The 18669-nt window shown below is 49.4% G+C and overlaps 1 protein-coding gene across 1 annotated transcript in view; it reads right to left on the bottom strand.

Annotated features, from left to right (window-relative positions):
* LOC147692487 (avidin-like) overlaps window positions 1-18669 on the bottom strand; it is a 112113-nt gene that overhangs the window by 18765 nt on the left and 74679 nt on the right. Inside the window, exon 2 of the mRNA XM_086938697.1 lies at window positions 7890-8103. Coding sequence (XP_086794823.1) covers window positions 7890-8103 — 214 coding nt within the window. The remainder of the gene's footprint in view (window positions 1-7889; window positions 8104-18669) is intronic.

The following is an 18669-nucleotide window of genomic DNA, read 5'->3' as shown; positions in this document are numbered from 1 at the left end:
ACATTTTGAAAGTGCCTAAAACTGTATTTACAAGCCTGCTTGAAACTATATAAAGAATATATATTTTTACAAATACAGTTTGGTGTCATTGTGTGGTGGGTTGGTTGTGATGGTGTAAATATTGCAAATGTTTAACCCTATGTGCCCCAGAGATTAGCCTAAGACTGCTTAAGCCACACTACCTAGAGGGTAAGCAGAGGTTGTCTTGAAGGTAACCCTCAGCCCTGACGGGGAAAAGGAGAGTCCCTGCTTGTCGCTAGTGCTGCATTGCGCCAACTAGAGACTCCCCCTTCCTACATTGGACGCAGCGGTGAGGATCACGAATTTACATTTGCAGTGTTTTACCTTAGCTACTGACCATTGCATAGTGATTTCAGTCCAGTAACTTAGCCACAGACTTTGTTTTTAATTTTGCCAAGAGAAGATCCCTAGTGTTGAAATCATGCCTGGCACCAACAGCGTTGATGGAGGAGAATCCATAGTCTCTGGTGCGTCGAAGCTTGAATGGGGTGCATCAAAGCTGGATGACTACACAAAAAAGCAACTGAGTTTTTTCTGCAAGAAACTCAAGGTTCCACACACAGGGTGCAGGAACAAACCAGAGTTCTACAAGGCCCTGAAAGCCTGGATTGAATCTAGGGAGGCACCTGAGGATCAGAATGCACCTGGGGATCTGGGGGATCTTGAAAAACCAGACAGCGTGCATAGCTTTGGCAGAGGCCTGTCGCCAGAGGAGCTGGCAGACAGGAAATAAACCAGGGATCATGAAATGAAGCTGGCAGAATTAAAAGTAAAGAGACAACTGGAGCTTGAGAGCAAAAGACTGGCTCTGGAAGAGCGAAAACACCAAATGGATTATGAGGTGAAAATGAGGGAGATGAGTCTAAAAGAGAAAAGCTTGGATCATCCTCCCTCTGGTGGCAGCGCAACGCCGGTGCAGGTAGAGTCAAGAGTGCACATCCCCAAAGATGTAGTAAAGGAGTTCTTTAAGGGGGATGACATAGGACAATGGTTTAGGGCATATGAGGTAGCCATGTCCTCTCACCGGGTCCCTGACAAGGATTGGGGAGCGGGGTTGTGGGGAAGGTTCCTTAGCGAAGGGCGGGACACCCTGCTAGATTTGCCCATTGAAAACCAGAGATCCTATTCCCACATGAAAGAAGCTTTAATGAACAGGTATGGGCTTACCCCTGAAATGTATAGACAGAAGTTTAGGGGGTGTACTAAGCGGCCTGGGAATACGTATGTGGAGTATGTGACTTTTTTTTGCAGAGCACTGGATGGTTGGGTGAAGGGTAACAAAGTGAATGATTTTCAAGGTCTCTTTGATTTAATTGCATTTGAGCACTTGTCTGATCACTGTTTTCCTGAGTTACGCCAGCACCTGATTGATAGCAAGCTGTCCAACCCGAGGAAGCTTGCTGAGGAGGCGGACCGCTGGCTCAGCACCAGGGTCCACAAGGGTCCAGTGGGAGACTCCGCCAAGGGTGGGCAGGGTCCCCAGCAGAAGAGTGGGGGGGACAAGGGAAAACAGAAAGGGTTCCAAAAAGGCCCCCAAAGTAATCCCCAAGGGGACCAGCAGAAAGGTTCTCAGCCTCCCCCACCCCCAAAGCAGAATGGGGCCCCGACAGGTAGACCTGTTCCAAAGGGGCCCTTCAATTGTTTCAAATGTGGTGACCCGGGGCACATATCCAGTGACCCCAAGTGTCGCCTGTTTGGAAAACCAGCACCCACTGGTGCTCCGCCCCGTCAAGTGACTAGTGTTCACTTAGGAGAAGAAGTGATGGTCCCGGGGGGTGGAGATCCTGTCCAGATGACCCTAGTCTCACTAGGAGACAGTGAGATGGTCCCTACAAACTACCTGCCCTCTAACACTAAAAAATATGGGCAGGTGGTTACCATCAATGGTAAGGAAGCTGAGGCTCTTAGAGATACAGGAGCCAGTGTGACTGCAGTGAGGCAGCACCTGGTGTCTCAAGAGCAGGTTGTACCCCATGCCTACTGTAGGGTTATCAATGCTGATAATTCAGAGAGTCAGTGTCCGATGGCTCAAGTTCCCTTCGAGTGGGGGGGGGGGTCTCTGGTACTCTGCAGGTTTGTGTGAGACCGGCCATGCCTGTAGACTGTTTACTAGGGAATGACTTGGAGCACTCCCCTTGGGAAAAGGTGGAGAAGACGACTCACCTGAAGATGGTGGGTCTACCTGACTGGGCGTGCGTGACCACCCGGTCGATGGCAGCCAGTAGGGGTGATCAAGAGATCCTGGGGCCTGAAGGAGAGGCCCAGGAACCGGCCTTAGGGAGAAGGCGCAGGGGGCGCGGGAAACCGGCCCCTGAAGTTCCCACGGTCCAGGAGGAAGCAGCCCTTGAGGGGGATGCCCTGGAGCCTACAGGGGAACAGATTGCTGAACTTTTGCTTTTATTGAACTTTGTGCCAAACTCTGCTGAAAGATCTCCAAGGGCTTGCCTGTGAACTTGCCCCCTGACCAGCGCCCCAGCAACAGTGGGCGCTACCCCCTGACCAAGGAACCACTGGAAGACGCTGTTTTCCTTTTGCAAGCCTCTCCAGGAAAAAGCGGAGCGCGCTGTGTCCATCGCGCTCTACAGCAACGCTCTGGGAGCTGCCCTCCCTCTAAACAAAGTGACTGCCGCCTGCCTGGCCCAGAAGCATCGTGAAGACCAGCCCAGCTGATCTGAACACCGTGACTGACCCCGAGCTGCAGCTCGCAACGTGAAGAAAGGTGGCGCCCGGTGCCTGCTTGCACCCCTTCGTGTCTGTGTGCCCCTGAACGCGCCGCCGCTGTCCGAGAAACAGCTGTTGCGTGGGGTGCCTGAACGTCGCCTGGATTAATAGAGGTCTGCGCCGAGGATCGCTGCCCTCTGCGTGTACCCTCCTGGTCGGGAAATCTCAAGGCGCTCTGTCCCTGTGGCCCGGCCCGCGCCGCAACGCCAACCTCCGAGCTCGAGCCGAGCCGCCGCTCGCTCCAACCCCGGGAGGAAGACACCGCGACGCGGACCACCGCGCTGACCTGTGGCCGGACTGCCTCGACCCTGTTCATCGAAGACAAAGGTACTGTTGTTGCCCCCGCGGTGAGAGCATCTGGCCTGTTCGCTCGCACCGCCCTCTGACCTGCCAAGCCCTCGGAGCCGCGTGTGGAGCGCTCCCAGGGCCCCCGCTCTCTCCCCCGCCAGCCGCGCACAGCCGTGCGGCTCGCACAGAGAGGCGGACTCGAGCCAAACTGCCGCCGCTCCCGCTAGAAGCGTGAGCCCGGGCCGGTCGGGCCCATTCAGTCCTCGGAGGTGCGCCAAGGCCCCCAGCAGGCAACTCCGCCTTTTGTTTTGATAAAACGTGAACAGAAAGGCCCCAAACAATATCATATTTGGGGAATTGGAAGCTGATAAAGAACTGTTCTGAAACGCTAAGATTGCTTATTGCTAGAAAGAACTGTGGCAACCCAACATAAAGTAAACTGGAATCTGACATTTTGAAAGTGCCTAAAACTGTATTTACAAGCCTGCTTGAAACTATATAAAGAATATATATTTTTACAAATACAGTTTGGTGTCATTGTGTGGTGGGTTGGTTGTGATGGTGTAAATATTGCAAATGTTTAACCCTATGTGCCCCAGAGATTAGCCTAAGACTGCTTAAGCCACACTACCTAGAGGGTAAGCAGAGGTTGTCTTGAAGGTAACCCTCAGCCCTGACGGGGAAAGGAGAGTCCCTGCTTGTCGCTAGTGCTGCACTGCGCCAACTAGAGACTCCCCCTTCCTACAACCATGATGGTTCCCCAGATACCCTTGGGTAGGTAGAGAGAACTCTTTGTTTTCCTTGTTGTTATAGAGGGGGATGGTACTAGTAATGTAGAATATGTCATCAATGTGTGTTCTCTTTTCCTATTAGTTCCATGTTGGAGGTTTACAATCACCCTCTTCTCTCTTCTGGTGTCGCCACTTTTCTCTCTTTCTTTACAGGTAGGGTACACAATCATTACTATTGCTCATATATCTGTGTGCCTTATTTGAAGGTGTTAAGTGAGCAAACTACTGGGTGTTGACTGACTTTTCTTGTGTCCTTCGCAGATCTCCTTCCCTGCTGTTCCCTACCCTTTCCTTCCCTCGCTTGACTATCTCACTAGTCTGTGTATATATGTATTCCGGACTTGGGGCAGTCGAGAGGTGGACCCCTTTGAGCATCAGCGCAACCCTGAGGATTTAAGAAGGTGGAACTTGACACACTAATGCTTTATACACTGTCTCTGAGATTAGCCTGTCTGCTCATGCCAAGCTATCAAGGGGGTGAGCAGGGGTTATTTTAGGAGTGTATCCCCCTTACCCTGCCTAGAAGCCAGGGCCCCTATTTGGACAAAGGTACCTACCTCTGCCAACTAGAGACCCCCATTTCTAACATACTCTTAATCCAGGAAACTGGATATCCACCACGTTTTGTCGGAATACGCTGTCCACAAAACTTTAAATAAGGCCTTCATTTTTGTAGACCTTGGTGTGTTTGGTCTTACTTTGGCTAGTTAGTCAAATTCATGAAGCAAGTGTAAATGTAACCCACTGTGAGATTTGCAGCTAAAATCTAAAGGGGTGCAGGCTGTTATAGGCAGGCAAGAGAGTCTTTGCTTCAAAGCAAGTTAAAAGCCAACATGGCTCGATCATGTACTCAATATTATTCAAATACAAACACCACTGCAAGGTATGCCCACTATATCAATTGTTGTTAGCAATTTAATTTGAACACCTTTAGCATTATTTTTCTACAAATAGTCCATTGAATAGATCATTTTTTTTTTACTAGGAGAAGAAACAGCTCATCTCCCTATGTGGTCTCTTGCAGCTAGTGTACCAATAATATGTTTATATGCCATATCATAATACATGCAAGTCATAATACTTGCAACCAGGCAATCCCGAAAGGCGTAGAGTGGTGGGGCGGTGGGGGGGGGGGGGGGGGTGGGAGAGGGGGGCTGAGTCGACAGATGACAGAACAGGTAAAATAAATAAGTGAATAAATAAAACAACTTACCTTTGGCAATGCAGTGAGTGTAAGGTAAGTAGTTTTAGTTATTTCTTTATTATATTTTCCCTATCCCGTCATCTGTGAACTACCCACCACCCCGCCCGGGCCCCACCTCTCTAACCTGTACCGGCAGCGCCTGCTTGCAATAACCAATGGGTGACGACGATGGTGACCTTTCCACTGTTTGAAGGGAATGAATGTAAAACCTCAGCGAGCCAGCTACAGATTTCTCAAGCCAGACCTATGCACAAGTTAATAGTTCCAGGGACAGAGCCATTGATCGCCCAACCACAGAATCCCAAAAGGGTTGAGAGAAGGCAGAATTGTGCCTAAATACTTACGAGCGACATATATATCATCAATCAGAATCCTGACATATGTTATGTTACTAGTATTTATATAGCCCGCTTACACCAAGTAGGTTTCTTGGAGCTTATGCCCAGAATTTAGACTGCATATTGAGTGTTTTCCTCTATTCTTTTTCACTCTTCCATTGATGGAATGGTGCAATTTGAAGGCCATCAATACATTCAGCACAACATAACATTGCAATCTTTGTGAATGAAGCATGGGAGTGTCCCCAAATACTTGGCAAAAACTTGGTGTTGGAATTAGAAATTTGTAAGGTTTGGTGTCCAGGTTGTTCAACTTTTGTGGTGCAGACCCGAAGCAAAATCCAAATTGGTACAATCAATGTTTGTGTGGTTTTATGTGGGATTTTAACACAAAAGTAAGGAAGCTCATAGCGTTACCTTGTGTCGGGGAGGCATTACATGGGTGGAGCATGGGTGTTCCCGTGCATCCACCCTTGTATTTTAATGCAAAGCCATATTGAAACAGACTTATTAACATGGGTTTGTGCCAAAATGGTGCATCTCCCCAAGGCTGGAATATAGAGGAGAAATATCTTTTTCACTCCTCAATATTACTTCGTCTTAATGCTGGATTCTGTGGCACAAAGACAAAGAGCAATAGGCCTCAAAGGAAACTATCCTGACAATAACGCAAGCACACTTCTGGTGTGGTACAGTGGTGCCTGCGTTGGTGCTAAGCAGCGCACAGTGCACTAGCGCAAGGAGAGTGCTGAACTATACCAAATCTTTCAGTTCTTGTCTCTCCCTTTCACGCTACTTAGCACAACAACTTCCCTTGCTGGGCTTTGTTGCCCAAAACCTTACTAAATCTGCCCCTCAGTTTGCTCATTCGGCAAGAATTTAAATGGAAAATTGCCAGTTATCCTCATTCACTCAAATGATGGCTCCAATGTTGGCTTAGAAATGGCTTATTGTGGACGAAGACGGTTATAGACGCCCCCTTAATATGGAACGGCTAATAATATAAAACAAGCATTTTGCAATGCAATAGGTCTCGCATTAACGACAGTTTAAGCTATTTGCAATGCAATACCTTAAACTCACGCAAATGTGAGACCTATTGGCTTGCGAATATTTGTTTTACTAGCGCCCATGCGGCGCTTTCACATTTATGGAGGCTGCGCTCCTTTCTTTAGACACGCCGTGTCTAAAGAAAGGGGCGTGTCCTACATTAAAGTGAAGCCGCAGGTTGGTAAAAGCGCCCATGCCGCGGTTTTACTTTAATGTCAGCTGCGTACCTTTCTTTAGATGCGGCTTGTGTAAATAAAGGGGCACGGCCTTCATAAATGTGAAAGCGCCGCATGGGCGCTAGTTAACAAAATAAATAAATAAATAAGCGTGGCCGCTAAATGCGGACCGCGCTGCTAAAATAAATAAATATTAAAACGCGGCCGTTGTAGTTAAAGATTTAAATAAAAGCACACGGCTGCTGCGAGGTAGTGGGTAAAATAGGGAAGAACATTAAATAAAATAGTGCTCACCGACCTTTAAAAAGAGACCATGTAACAACACCAGTAAAAGGTCCAGTCATTATGGGAGGTAACAAATGCAGACAAGGCGGTACCAAGGAGAGACTAACAAGCCAAATAAACATTCAATAGCCAGCATTTACGAAGGACAATGACACAAGCCAATTAAAAATATGGGCGGAAAGTGGGCAGGGCTTCAAAGCCATCCTCCAATACTGCATGCCTCGCAGCAGTGCATGCGCTGCCCAGGCTCCATCTAACAAACATTGTCAGATTCGGTAGGTTCTGCTTCGCACAGACACACCAAGCATACAGGAAGACCTGGACATGCAGAACAAATGACCTAACTATTCATGCAAACATACAGGCATACATGAACACATAAATAACATACAAGCATACTTGCTAAATATAGGGGCACACAGAGGTATTCATTCTGCACACACACACACACAGACAACACAGGTTCAGAAACATACACATAGTCACAAACAACAAACATACAGGCATGCCTGCGCTCAACCGTGGAGGGATACACTTAGGTTGATGAAGTAATGGAGAAGGGAGTATGTCTGATACATTGATAGGTGGATGAAATGAAAAACTGTGGTCTTGACTTTTTTAAGAACATGTCATTTTTTTTTCTTTTTTCTTTTTTCTCCATGCAGCTTTTGTGAGAACACTCAGATGTGAAACCCTACTACAAATCATGATTTGGCAACGACGGAGAAAGGACAAAGGAAAATGAAGAAATATGAATTTCTTGACTGTTAGGCAACATTGTACTTTGCCTTTTTACTGCAAATGACACTGAAAACAAACATTGCACCACAACGGTATGAAATCTGACAAATGTTGCACCAATTTTTGGCCTTTACCTCTTTTCTTCCTGATCTCTAGCAGAAGTGGCGGTAAATAGCCGTTGTGCATCCTGGACAGTAATGTGAACCTTGAAGTAAAATTTACTGTTGGAAAATGGAGTTGTAAGTCGCTAGCTTTACTCTTGATGCGACCTTACCTGTTGAAGCCCATTTCACTGTGAAGCCGAACGTTGGCCCGTCTGCGTTTCGGGTGCTTTTCTGCTGATAGCCAACCAGAGGAGAGGCGTTGACAGGGTCGTCAGACACAGACACAGCTGTCTGATACGAACCTGAGAGCAAACCATCTTTATCCACTTTTGAGAATGTCATCTGGGATCCGAGTTCATTTTCCCAGACTCCAGTCAGGTTACACTGAAAGAAGAGCAGATATTTGGGACCATTCACAGGACAAGTTTGTGCTCTACAAGAAACTGTAGTTCAACATTAAAAGAAAAGGCAAGTGATAGGGTGTGGATGGCACCCACCAACAAATAGCAAAGCCAGCAGGCCTGAGGCAAAGAACAAAAAAAAGAATAGACCCAGACATAATAAAAGAGAAGAAAGGGCAGTTAGCAGGAGACGAGCAAGTGTAGGAGCGAGCTGCTCCTCCCTCCCAAACCAGTCAGAAGACAACTTGTGAAAGGTACAGTTCATTCACAGTCACCACCTGCTTCACCCAGGCTGAGCGCGCAGGTGCCGTCAAGATGCTAATAATTTTTATTTTTTTATTTTTCTTATACTGTGTTTTTATTGCAGATAAATAAATGACATACAAACATTTGTTCCGAGCACCTCATCTCCCAGTAATGGTCCACACCATTCGTAAAATAAACTTCACACAGCCATTTAGCCCACATCCCGGAGGCCGGGCGGCAATAGTTACTTAGTGCCAAACTAGAGACGTCAAGATGCTAATAATGCGAGAATAATGCATTTTAATCAGGTGATGCGGACCACCATATTAAAATGTGTTAGTCTAATGCCTGATGCATGGTACTTGGCAGGGCTGACAGGAGAAACGGGAAGCTTGTGCATCCTCCATTCTTCCCCAGAGTATCTGCGAGGATGGTGGAGCCTATTACGGGACATCCACACGTTGAAGGACTTGGAAGCAGCATGGGGAATTTGAAATAATTTGCTCCAGGAGCCACTCGTGATAAAAGGATTAAGATGATGCAGCTGCGCTGCACTATGTGATAGGGAAAGGGCAGGAATAGGCTGTATTCAAGGTCATATGGCACATTCCTGCCTTTTCCCCTGCGCTGGTGCCAATTTCACAGCCTAGCGCCGATGCAAACTCCCTTGCACCATGGTACAAGGGCGCCAGCATTGCATGCATGATTGTTCTTGTGCAGGAACAGACACTTCCTAAACAAAAACAATCCGGAGAGGCATATTCCTCTTACAGAAAGATGACGTAACAAGGAGAAATAAAGATAATTCTCCTCATTACGCCTCCCTGGGAAGGCGTATCTTTTGGGCACATTCCGAGGTTTACCAAATTAAAAAATCATGGGAGTTGCATGGGAACACTCACGCAACGCCCATGGAACACCTCCCTGGCACAGAGGAAGGCAATGCGATGATGCGCGTTACCTCCCTTTACTCAAGATTTATGGAGCCACTCCGGGCCAAGCAAAATGGCCTTGAGTGGCTTCATAAAACTCATCTAAAGTTTGCGTTGCACATGTACTACTTTGCATGGTGCAAACGTGATGCGAACCAACCCTTTGTGTGCTAGGGGAAGTGGGAGGGAACCCACTGCACCTTAGTAGAAAATATGCCACGTACTCTGAGGAGAGAGGGGGGGGGGGAAGAAGTATAGTGCTTAGAGGGATAGATCCCACTTTGAAGTGCCTAAGACTCATAGCAGTGAATACCTGTAAGTAAGGTGTTCTCAAATAAGTGTGTGGTATTTCTGCTTTATGTGTAATAAAGTACTTGTCTTTTATAAAGAGAAGCAGTGGGTTGGATATTTATTTTGTGAACTGCTGCCGGTGGTGTTGAATGCCAAGCCTGAGTGCTCCCACACTCATCTTCAGAGAAGACCTAATGGTTTGCCATCGCTACCACATAGAGTCAAGTGCTGAAAGGGTTGTATGGCCCTGTTTGAAGAACCAAAGCAGGAAGGCCCTGGGACAGTATAGGCAATTGACACCAGGCCCCATGGCAGGGGCGTAACAGACACCCATGCAGCCCCCATGCTGCGGGGAGGGGCAGTCTTCAAAAGGTGAAGGGGGGCCCCCTAAGCTCATCTGTAGAGAGCTGTTTGTGTCTTTCTCTAAAGCAGCACAATGTGCAGCCTGCTCTGAGCTCCTGGTGTTGACCCAGGACTGAAGAGAAACAAAGTAACAACTTACATTGTTTGTCTTCAGTCACGGATGGGGGTTGGGGGCCCTCAGAGAGCATTCTCCACAGGGCACTGCACCTCTTAGAAGGGAGGAGGCAGCACAATGCTGACTGGGGCAGGGGAATGTTTGCAGCTCCAGGAACAGGATCTGCTGGGATGCATTGGAGGGCAAACAAGCATTTGCAATGCAATTGGTCTTGCATGTGTGAGAGTTACAGCTATTGATGTAAAGGACAATGCATTTTACCTATTGCCGATCTGCGTGCTCCTGGGACCTGGGACACCGCAGCAGGACGATAGGTCCCAGGAGCACGCAGATCGGCAATTCTGGTCTTCTCCCCCTGCCAGGTGACCCAGGAAGCTTTAACAGCAAACAGCAAGTTAAAGCAGAGGGAATCCCCCTCTATACACGTATAGCACCTTAGTGAGTGCGACACTTTTATAAACAACACCTAACACTTAATATAGTTTATTTTTCACCCACACATACTCATTGGTCCTGAGGAAAGCCAGATGTAAATAAAAGGCCTGGCTGAAACATGTAGACCACATAGGACGTGGGAGCCCATAACTCACTCCACTGCGTCCGTTTGCCTTTTTATCTGCTAGCAGGGGCCCAGACATTAAAGTTATCCATATACCCTCGGGAACTGGGACCCACTGCATAGCTTTTAAATCACTTTCACACCCACAACACAGCACACTCAGCAAGTATACCAGCTCCTCAGTAATCTGGAGTCGAAGCACACCCGGGACACATTCAGTGTCACTGTGGTGGGCCCGATGATGAAGCATGCCACCAACCAGGTTGGTGGGTGAGGGCTTCACAATCAAACCAATTGGTTTGCTGGCATAGAATTATGACATATTCAAATGTGCTGTGTGTGGTAGAATAAATGGTGTCGATTTGGACAAGCTGTGCCTGCTAAGGCTTTTATGTCATAGAGTATAAAGTTGACGATTGTCTATTTTTCTTTGTAAAAATAATATGGGCTGTTTCTTTACCTTCTGGTACATTTCTGAACAATTTGTTAAGCTAAATTGTATTATTGCATTGTGTGCGCATGCAGGGAAGAACGAGTCTATGGCAGGCATGCAAAATCATCCTACTTCCTAGTATTAACTTCCACACTTCTAAACAGTAATACCAATCCTAGAATGAGTTACCTGTTTTCTTTACAACAACAGTTAGTAAAAAAACGTAAGTGCTTTGCCAGCCTGTATGAATAGCAAAGATTTTAAAGGAACTTGTTTTCGTACAAGGTATTGCTTTTCCCAATTCACCAGTTCACAAAAGGGATAAAAACATCTCCAGATAATAATATGGTTGCTAGGATGGTGCAATAGCAGAATATTGATACGTGTGGATCTGGAGAGGACTGTGGGCAGCAAGTGCTTGATACGGTATTTGCATAAGAAAAAACTATCATTTTTTTGTTATTCTCCACTAGTATTAGTAAGGAAGGGGGAAGAGTAGCGTTCACCGACAGCATTCGGTAAGTCTTAGGGGGACAATCAATGCTGTGGTCTGTGATAGATGCTGCTCAGAAGACATAGGTATATGTATAAGGAGCTGCCAATGAAAGAAAGTGGAAATACTCTTTAGACTTTGCCGGTATTAATGGCTACTGTGCGCTTGCAGACTTCGCTGGGCTGACAGTGGGTGAGGAAATTCTACGTTGTCACTGTAGGTTTAAGATCATGAATCACACATTCTCTCTGGTGTTTGTCCTTGGGGTACTTGCTGACTGGTGCTACACATGGGTTCAGGTTTGCCTTTGACAGGAGGTATGGTTTAGTGGGGTACATAGTATAAATTAATGTTGGCGTGAGGAAACAAAAATTAATGTTGGCATGACAAAACAAAAATTGGACCCTTTGTACATTTAATATTATTGTGTGCATCTTGCAAACGATGAAAAGTAGCAGGAACGGCTTTGGTGCTGTAGAGGTCAGCAGGAAGAACTGTTTAGGGGTGGTCATTTGAAGAGATTGTTGAACATGTTCTTTTAAACTACCACAGTGGCATTGGGGAGGGCAACAGCTGAAAGTCTCTGTCTGTACTGGTAGGCAGTGGTTAGATGGGGACCGGCCATCAGTCTTTCTGTCGTTGGTGTACAGGGGAGCAGTGGGGGGAGGTGACAGGATCACACTGACATCCGAGGGGTGGTGTTTAAAGGTGGGCGGGAAAGCATAACTGCTGGTTTCGTAGGGGTGAGAGTAAAGTGTAATAGATGCATTAGTGGCAGGCACGACGGCAGTGGTCTGTGTTTGGAGGTGGTTAACTGAGCGTGCTTCGCTTGAAGGTGGGTCATCAAGTAGGAGGATGTGTTTGGTGGGCCGGCCTGAGGCAGTGTTCTGTAACTTTGCTGGAGGGCGCAGCAGCAGTGTTTACTGATGTATGTAAATCACCCGATGAGAGGGGGATGTGACCATTGGAGGAACCAGAATCTATTTTTATGGCCGGGATGAGAGGCTCCGAGTTCTGATGAGAGGGCAGGGAAGGAAAAGGCATTTGGGGAAATGACATCACAATCTGTTGTCTCCACTTTGAAATAGCCGTCACACGCCAAAATACCTGTACTACGTGCCGCAATCCTTGGACTTTACATTATAGAAAAGTCCTAGTGAGGAATCTTATTACTAATCAATAACTCTTTCAATGACAATATTTGGATTTAGGATATATTATGGCCACAATTTACAGGGGAAGAGTGCTTGTGACTCTCCTACTCTGAGGAATTTTTACTATTGATCAATGATTACGTGAACTATGCTCACAATAACAATAGGATTGTGGTAAGACTACCTGTGATTTCCAATATTGAATAAGCAGTCCACGCCCTGAGGAAGTCTTTGGGTATTGTCCTATAGACGAAACACGTGTTGGCTGTTGGCTGTTTCATCAAAGAACTGAATTGTGTACAAACAAGTCTTCTTGAGAGCACAAGACACGAGAATAAAGATCATGAACTAACATTTGATGTTATTGTTGTATATGGACCAACAACTTGACATTTGACTATATAACAAATATTTTGCCCTTGCTCAGGGAACCTTTCTTTTTTTTTTTTTTCTTGTCACATCAGAGAGGGTGAAGGCGCTGAACTGTACACAGGGAAGTAAAGTGCTACAGAATAAATAAACATTGCAAGGCATAGTTATAGCTGTTCCCTTCCTGTCTCTTTTTGCTCCCTATCTCTTCTGTCATAGGAGGAGGGCGCATGTCCATTTGAGTGGAACAGCTATCCTCCAACAGTAACATGTTCACTAAATGTACTGAAAACCTAATAATTAACTACTTTTTTTTTTAACATCATTTTTATTGCATCACCAATATAATTGTACAGACAGTATAACCAAATGTATAAGTTCTCCGAGAACAAGACATGGCATTGTCCTTTGCACTCCTGTCCGGGAGGTTCGCCCCGTCCTTGGGCGCAGCTCGACCTCCGTTCATTAGTAGTCCTTGTAATACCTTAGATCGTCCGACACTAGTATTACCAAAGTAATGCTGGGTTGCTTTTTGTGATTTTCGCCCCTCCGCCGCCCCATAATTTCGATCCCCAACAGCCCGCCAATTCCAGCTTCCTTCCCCCCCCCCCGTGGTCGCGCTATGTTAAATCACTGCCGTAAGAACGTCTGTTGTGGTGTAGGAAGTACATACATACGCTAAGGTGTGTCCCCCGGTAAGGTGACAGGGTTAGCTATATCCAGCCCCTCCTCGCCCTCCTGCTCCTCGTCAGCTGTGTCTCGGAGCGCCTGCACCATCATTTCCCACGCAGTCGCCCTCTTCAGAGCCTTCTCATCATTCGTTCTCCAGGCCATCTGGTACCTCAAGGTGCTCTCACATGCCGCCCACCGCAGGCATTCCCCAAACCATCTTTTATACGTGGGCCCCACTCTCGATTTCCAATTTCTCGTTATCTCCCGCTTAGCCAGGATGAGCCCCAAGTCTATAAATTTGCTGGTAGTCTTATTCCTAGGCGTGTGTGGAAACCAATGGAGGACCCCCACTGCTTTCGTGTACTGGATGTCCCTGTCTGTTGCACTGTTGAGGGCCCTCCCAATTTCCTGCCAGTAGTCACCCAGAGAGGGGCAATCCCACAACATGTGACCCAGGTCCGCCCCGACTGTATTGCACCTGGGGCAAGCAGCGTGTTCCACCCCAAAATATTGTCGTATTTTCCCCGGCGTGAGGTACGCCCTGTGAATGATGTAGAAATGGATTAACTGAAACCTGGTGTTTCTCGAGCTCTTCCGTGCGCGCCTCAGCAGCTGGCCCCAGGTCGTGTCAGGGATCTCCAATTGGAGGTCCAGCTCCCATTTGGCCTTCAGAACCGCCAGAGGCTGTAGGGCCTCCCTCAGCATCCTGGAGTACAAGCAGGTGACGGCCTTAAAGGTCCCCGCTGCCATCATCGTGTATTGGCATGCCATAGAGGTGCCCGGTTCCTGCAATCCTTCCCCCCAGTGAGCCTGCATGGCGCCCGTGACCGCTGCGTGCAACAAGTAGTCGCCCCTCGGTAGGTCGAACCGCTCCTGCAATTCCTGAAACGGCAGCAGTACCCCATCCTCATACAAGTCGCCCAGCATGTGTATCCCCGCCTCCTCCCATCCCAGCAAGCGCGACCAGTCCCCTCCATGAGGAAGGGCCGTGACCATCCCCAACGGGATTTCAGGAGCATACATAAGGCGGACCCCCGCTCGCTTACGTGCGCGGTTCCAGCAGAGTCGGAACGTCTGCTCCTCAACCGTCAGGTCTCTCTACAGGAGCCTCTGGTGCAGTGTGATGTACGCCAGCACGTGTCGTGGGGTACCTTCAACTCTCGCGTCCTCAGGGCCTCTATAGACTCTCGCGACCTCCTGAGTAAAAATCTGCAGCTGCGCAGCCAGATAATACCCTTCAAAATCAGGCACTGCCAACCCTCCTTCATCCTTGGGGCGTAGCAGAGTATCCAGCGCTATGCGCCTCCTGCCCGTACCCCATAAGAACGCTATGACCAGAGACCTCAGGCGCCGAAAAATAGAACTCGGGACCCACACCGGGAGCGTCCTAAAATAATACAACAACCTGGGCAGGGCCACCATCTTGAGCAGGGAGATCCTACCAGCCAGGGATAGCGGCAGTGTAGACCAGAAATCCATACTCCCCCGCAGAGCGTTAATACAACGGGTGATGTTACCCTCCAGCAGATCTGCCGGGGTGTGATAGATATAGACTCCCAGATAATGCAGACAGCGCGGTTCCCATCGGAGTTCTTGCGCGGTGAGTGGGCACGGTTCTCCCGATCTCAGGGGGAATAAGCAGGACTTAGGCCAGTTGACCCTCAGGCCTGATAACCGGCCGAATCGCTCCAATAACCGCCTTGCCCCCTCTAGCTCGGGGCCCGCGTTAGCCAAAAACATCAGCAGATCATCTGCATACAAAGAAATGAAATGTGGCTTGCCCCTATACGATAATCCGGCATAGTGGCGGCCCAACCTGGCCTCCACAGCGAAGGGTTCCATCGCCAGGGCAAACAGGAGAGGAGATAGGGAGTACCCCTGTCTAGTGCCCCGCCGGACAGGGTATTGCCTCGAGATCAGAGCGCCCACCCGGACTCTTGCTACCGCGTCAGTGTACAGGACCTTGGTCCAGTTTATGTATCCGTCCCCCAGCCCGAAGCGCCGCATCACCTCATACAAGTACCCCCATTCAAGACTGTCGAAGGCCTTCTCTATGTCAATAGAGAGAACAAACGGAGAGACGGCACCTGGCCAGTCTTCCCCCATCAGTCTCGTAAGCCTGCGGATATTGTGGGCGGTGTTGCGCGTCGGGATAAAACCGCACTGGTCCTTATGAACAAGGCCAGTCATGTGCACCAGCAGTCTGTTGGCAAGAATTTTACTCAGGATCTTGTAGTCCGTTGTCAGCATGGACAACGGACGGTAAGAGGATAAGGCCGCCCCCTCTCTGCCCGGTTTTAAGAGCGGGATCATGATGGCTTCACACATGGAGCCCGGGAGCCGACCCCTCGATTGTGCCTCATTATAGACTTCTCGCAGCCGGGGAGCAAGGTACTCCAGATATTTACTGTAAAACTCGATCGGGAGTCCGTCGAGACCCGGGGTCTTATTTCTAGCCATCTGTTTTACTGCGCACCCTATCTCCCCGAGCGTAATGGGCCGACCCAGCTCCTCCGCCTCCGAGTCTTCCACCCTCGGCAGTTGTAGGCCGTCCAAGAACTCGCACAGCTCATCCATCCCCCCTGTTTCACCACTCTCATAGAGACCCTCATAATACGCCCGAAACTTATTCAGTATCCCGGGTTGAGTATGGCAGGGTTCCTCCCCTGTCTCTTGGATCATCATGATCGGCATACCCCTCCTGACTGGGTTAGCGAGCCACGCCAGCATAGACCCCGCCTTATCGCCCTCCGCATGCGCCCTCGTCATGTACGCTTTATGATCAAAGCTGCGCAGCCGTTCCAGTTCCACTGCCAGCCCCTCCCTGGCCCCACTAAGCCCCTCCTGCAACTCAGGGTGATTCGGGCGTCCCTTCTCCAGATCCCTCAACCGCATCTCAGCCTTATCCAAATCATCCAACAAAGTCTTGCGAGCCCCAGCCGCGTGTCCAATACAGTGCCCTCGCACCACCACCTTAAACGCATCCCACTCCACCGCCCTCGTGGAGGCCGAGCCACTGTTCTCCTCAAAATAACACTCCATGCATTCTCCAAGGGCCTCCCTGAACAACAAGTCATCCAGGGTGTCAGGTTGCAGGCGCCATGTTGGTACGCAGTTAACGGCCACCATCCAGTTCAGGGACAACAACAAAGGGTTGTGGTCCGACATCGTCCGGGCCAAATATTCCGCCCCTCCCACCGCAGAAAGTACACATGAGGAACACAGAAACGCGTCCAGCCTAACATGTAGATCATGCAATTGCGAGTGAAAGGAGTAGTCCCTAGTAGTGGGGTGTAACGCCCTCCATGCATCCGTGAGGGCCCAACTCTCCTGCCACTCCAGCCTGCGCTTGGCCACCCTATGCGCTGGGGACGCGCGCAGTGGGGGATGGGACCTATCCAAAACCACATCCTCAACCGAATTGAAATCCCCCCCCAGGAGCACCGGCCCCGCCAAATAACCCGCCAGTTTACCCGAGAGTAGGGACAAAAATGCGGGCAAATCCACGTTGGGAGCGTACACACTGCAGAGAGACACTACCCTGCCCCTTAGCCTCCCCTCCACCGCCACATATCTGCCCTCAGGGTCCACCAATGTTTTAGTAACCTGGAAGGGAACCCCCGCTCGTATCCAAATCAGCGCCCCCCTTGCAAAGGCCGAGAACGTCGTATTGAACAGCTGCCCCCTCCAACGCCTCTGTAGCGCTATCCCTTCTTGCTTATTAAGATGTGTTTCTTGCAGGAACGCTATGTGAACCCCCCTACGCTTGAGGTATGCCTGAACTTTATGCCTGCGTGTCATGGACTGCATACCCCGCACATTCCAGGACACACATTTCAATGCCCCGGTACTAGCCATTCCCCTTCGCACAACCAGCCCGAACAATAAAGATCATTGACCTTACTCGCTGCGCGACCACGGACCAACCCACCCACCCTCTCCAAACAGGAAGCCAAACCCCGCCTCCAACAACAACACCCAGAGCAACCCCAACTGCTCTCAATTCCCACCCCCCCAGGACAGGCCCCCCCGCAACTGGAAGTACCCCCATCCAAACCAACACTCCCAACCACCCCTCAAAGAAAGGCAGTAATATTCGCAGTCTCCACTGCGATGACCTTAAGGGCCAGTAGGACGCGGTTCGATGCGAAAGGTTCGTGAAAGCAAATCATTCCCGCACACCCCACCCCACAATCCCCACATCATAGCGCCCCGAAACCTCAAATAACAGTGTTCCGCAGCCATGGGCCCAGCGCCCCGGTGTCCAACCAGCGAGTCCGCTCCACTAGTCCAGATTAACACGCCTCAAGTATCTCCTCCGAAGTCTGCGGCGTCACGATGGGGCCACGGGCTCCACCAAATTCCGAAAGTCCCGTCTCTGAGCCCGTGCCCGGGCCCTCCGAGTCCGTGCCCTTCCCGGACTGGCTTCTGGTATTTTTGGATAAGTCCGCCACTGCCTGTAGGGCCGCCTGCCTCTCCGACTCCGTCTGCGACACCGAAGGCCTGCCGGTCCTCCTACGGTTCTTCCTGATCCGTTGAGATTTCCTGATCGGTTGTGCCACCTTAGCCTCCTCCTCCCTGGCCTTGGCGCCATCTGTTCCCGCTTTATAAGTGTCCCACCAGGCCCAAGCGTCCGCCGAGGATGTGAAGAAGAGTGTCTGTTCATCTACCACCACTCTCAGCTTCGCCGGGAATAGCAGGGAGTACTGGATGCCCTCATCACGGAGCTCCCGCTTAAGAGACAGGAAATTGGCCCTGAGCCTCTGCGTCTCAAACGTATAGTCTGGGAACATAGTGACCCTGTTGTTGTCCACTTGAAAGGGTCCTGCCTCCCTCGCCCTCTGTAATAACCAGTCTCTGTCCCTGTAATGGAGCAACTTGAACACCACTGGGCGAGGCGGGAGGCCCGGGGCCGGCGGACG

This window comes from Lissotriton vulgaris, chromosome 9 (genome assembly GCF_964263255.1).
Source record: "Lissotriton vulgaris chromosome 9, aLisVul1.2, whole genome shotgun sequence".
In the NCBI taxonomy this organism is placed as follows: domain Eukaryota; kingdom Metazoa; phylum Chordata; class Amphibia; order Caudata; family Salamandridae; genus Lissotriton; species Lissotriton vulgaris.
The sequence above is the reverse complement of the archived record's forward strand: the minus strand, read 5'-3'. Positions and strand labels throughout refer to the sequence as shown.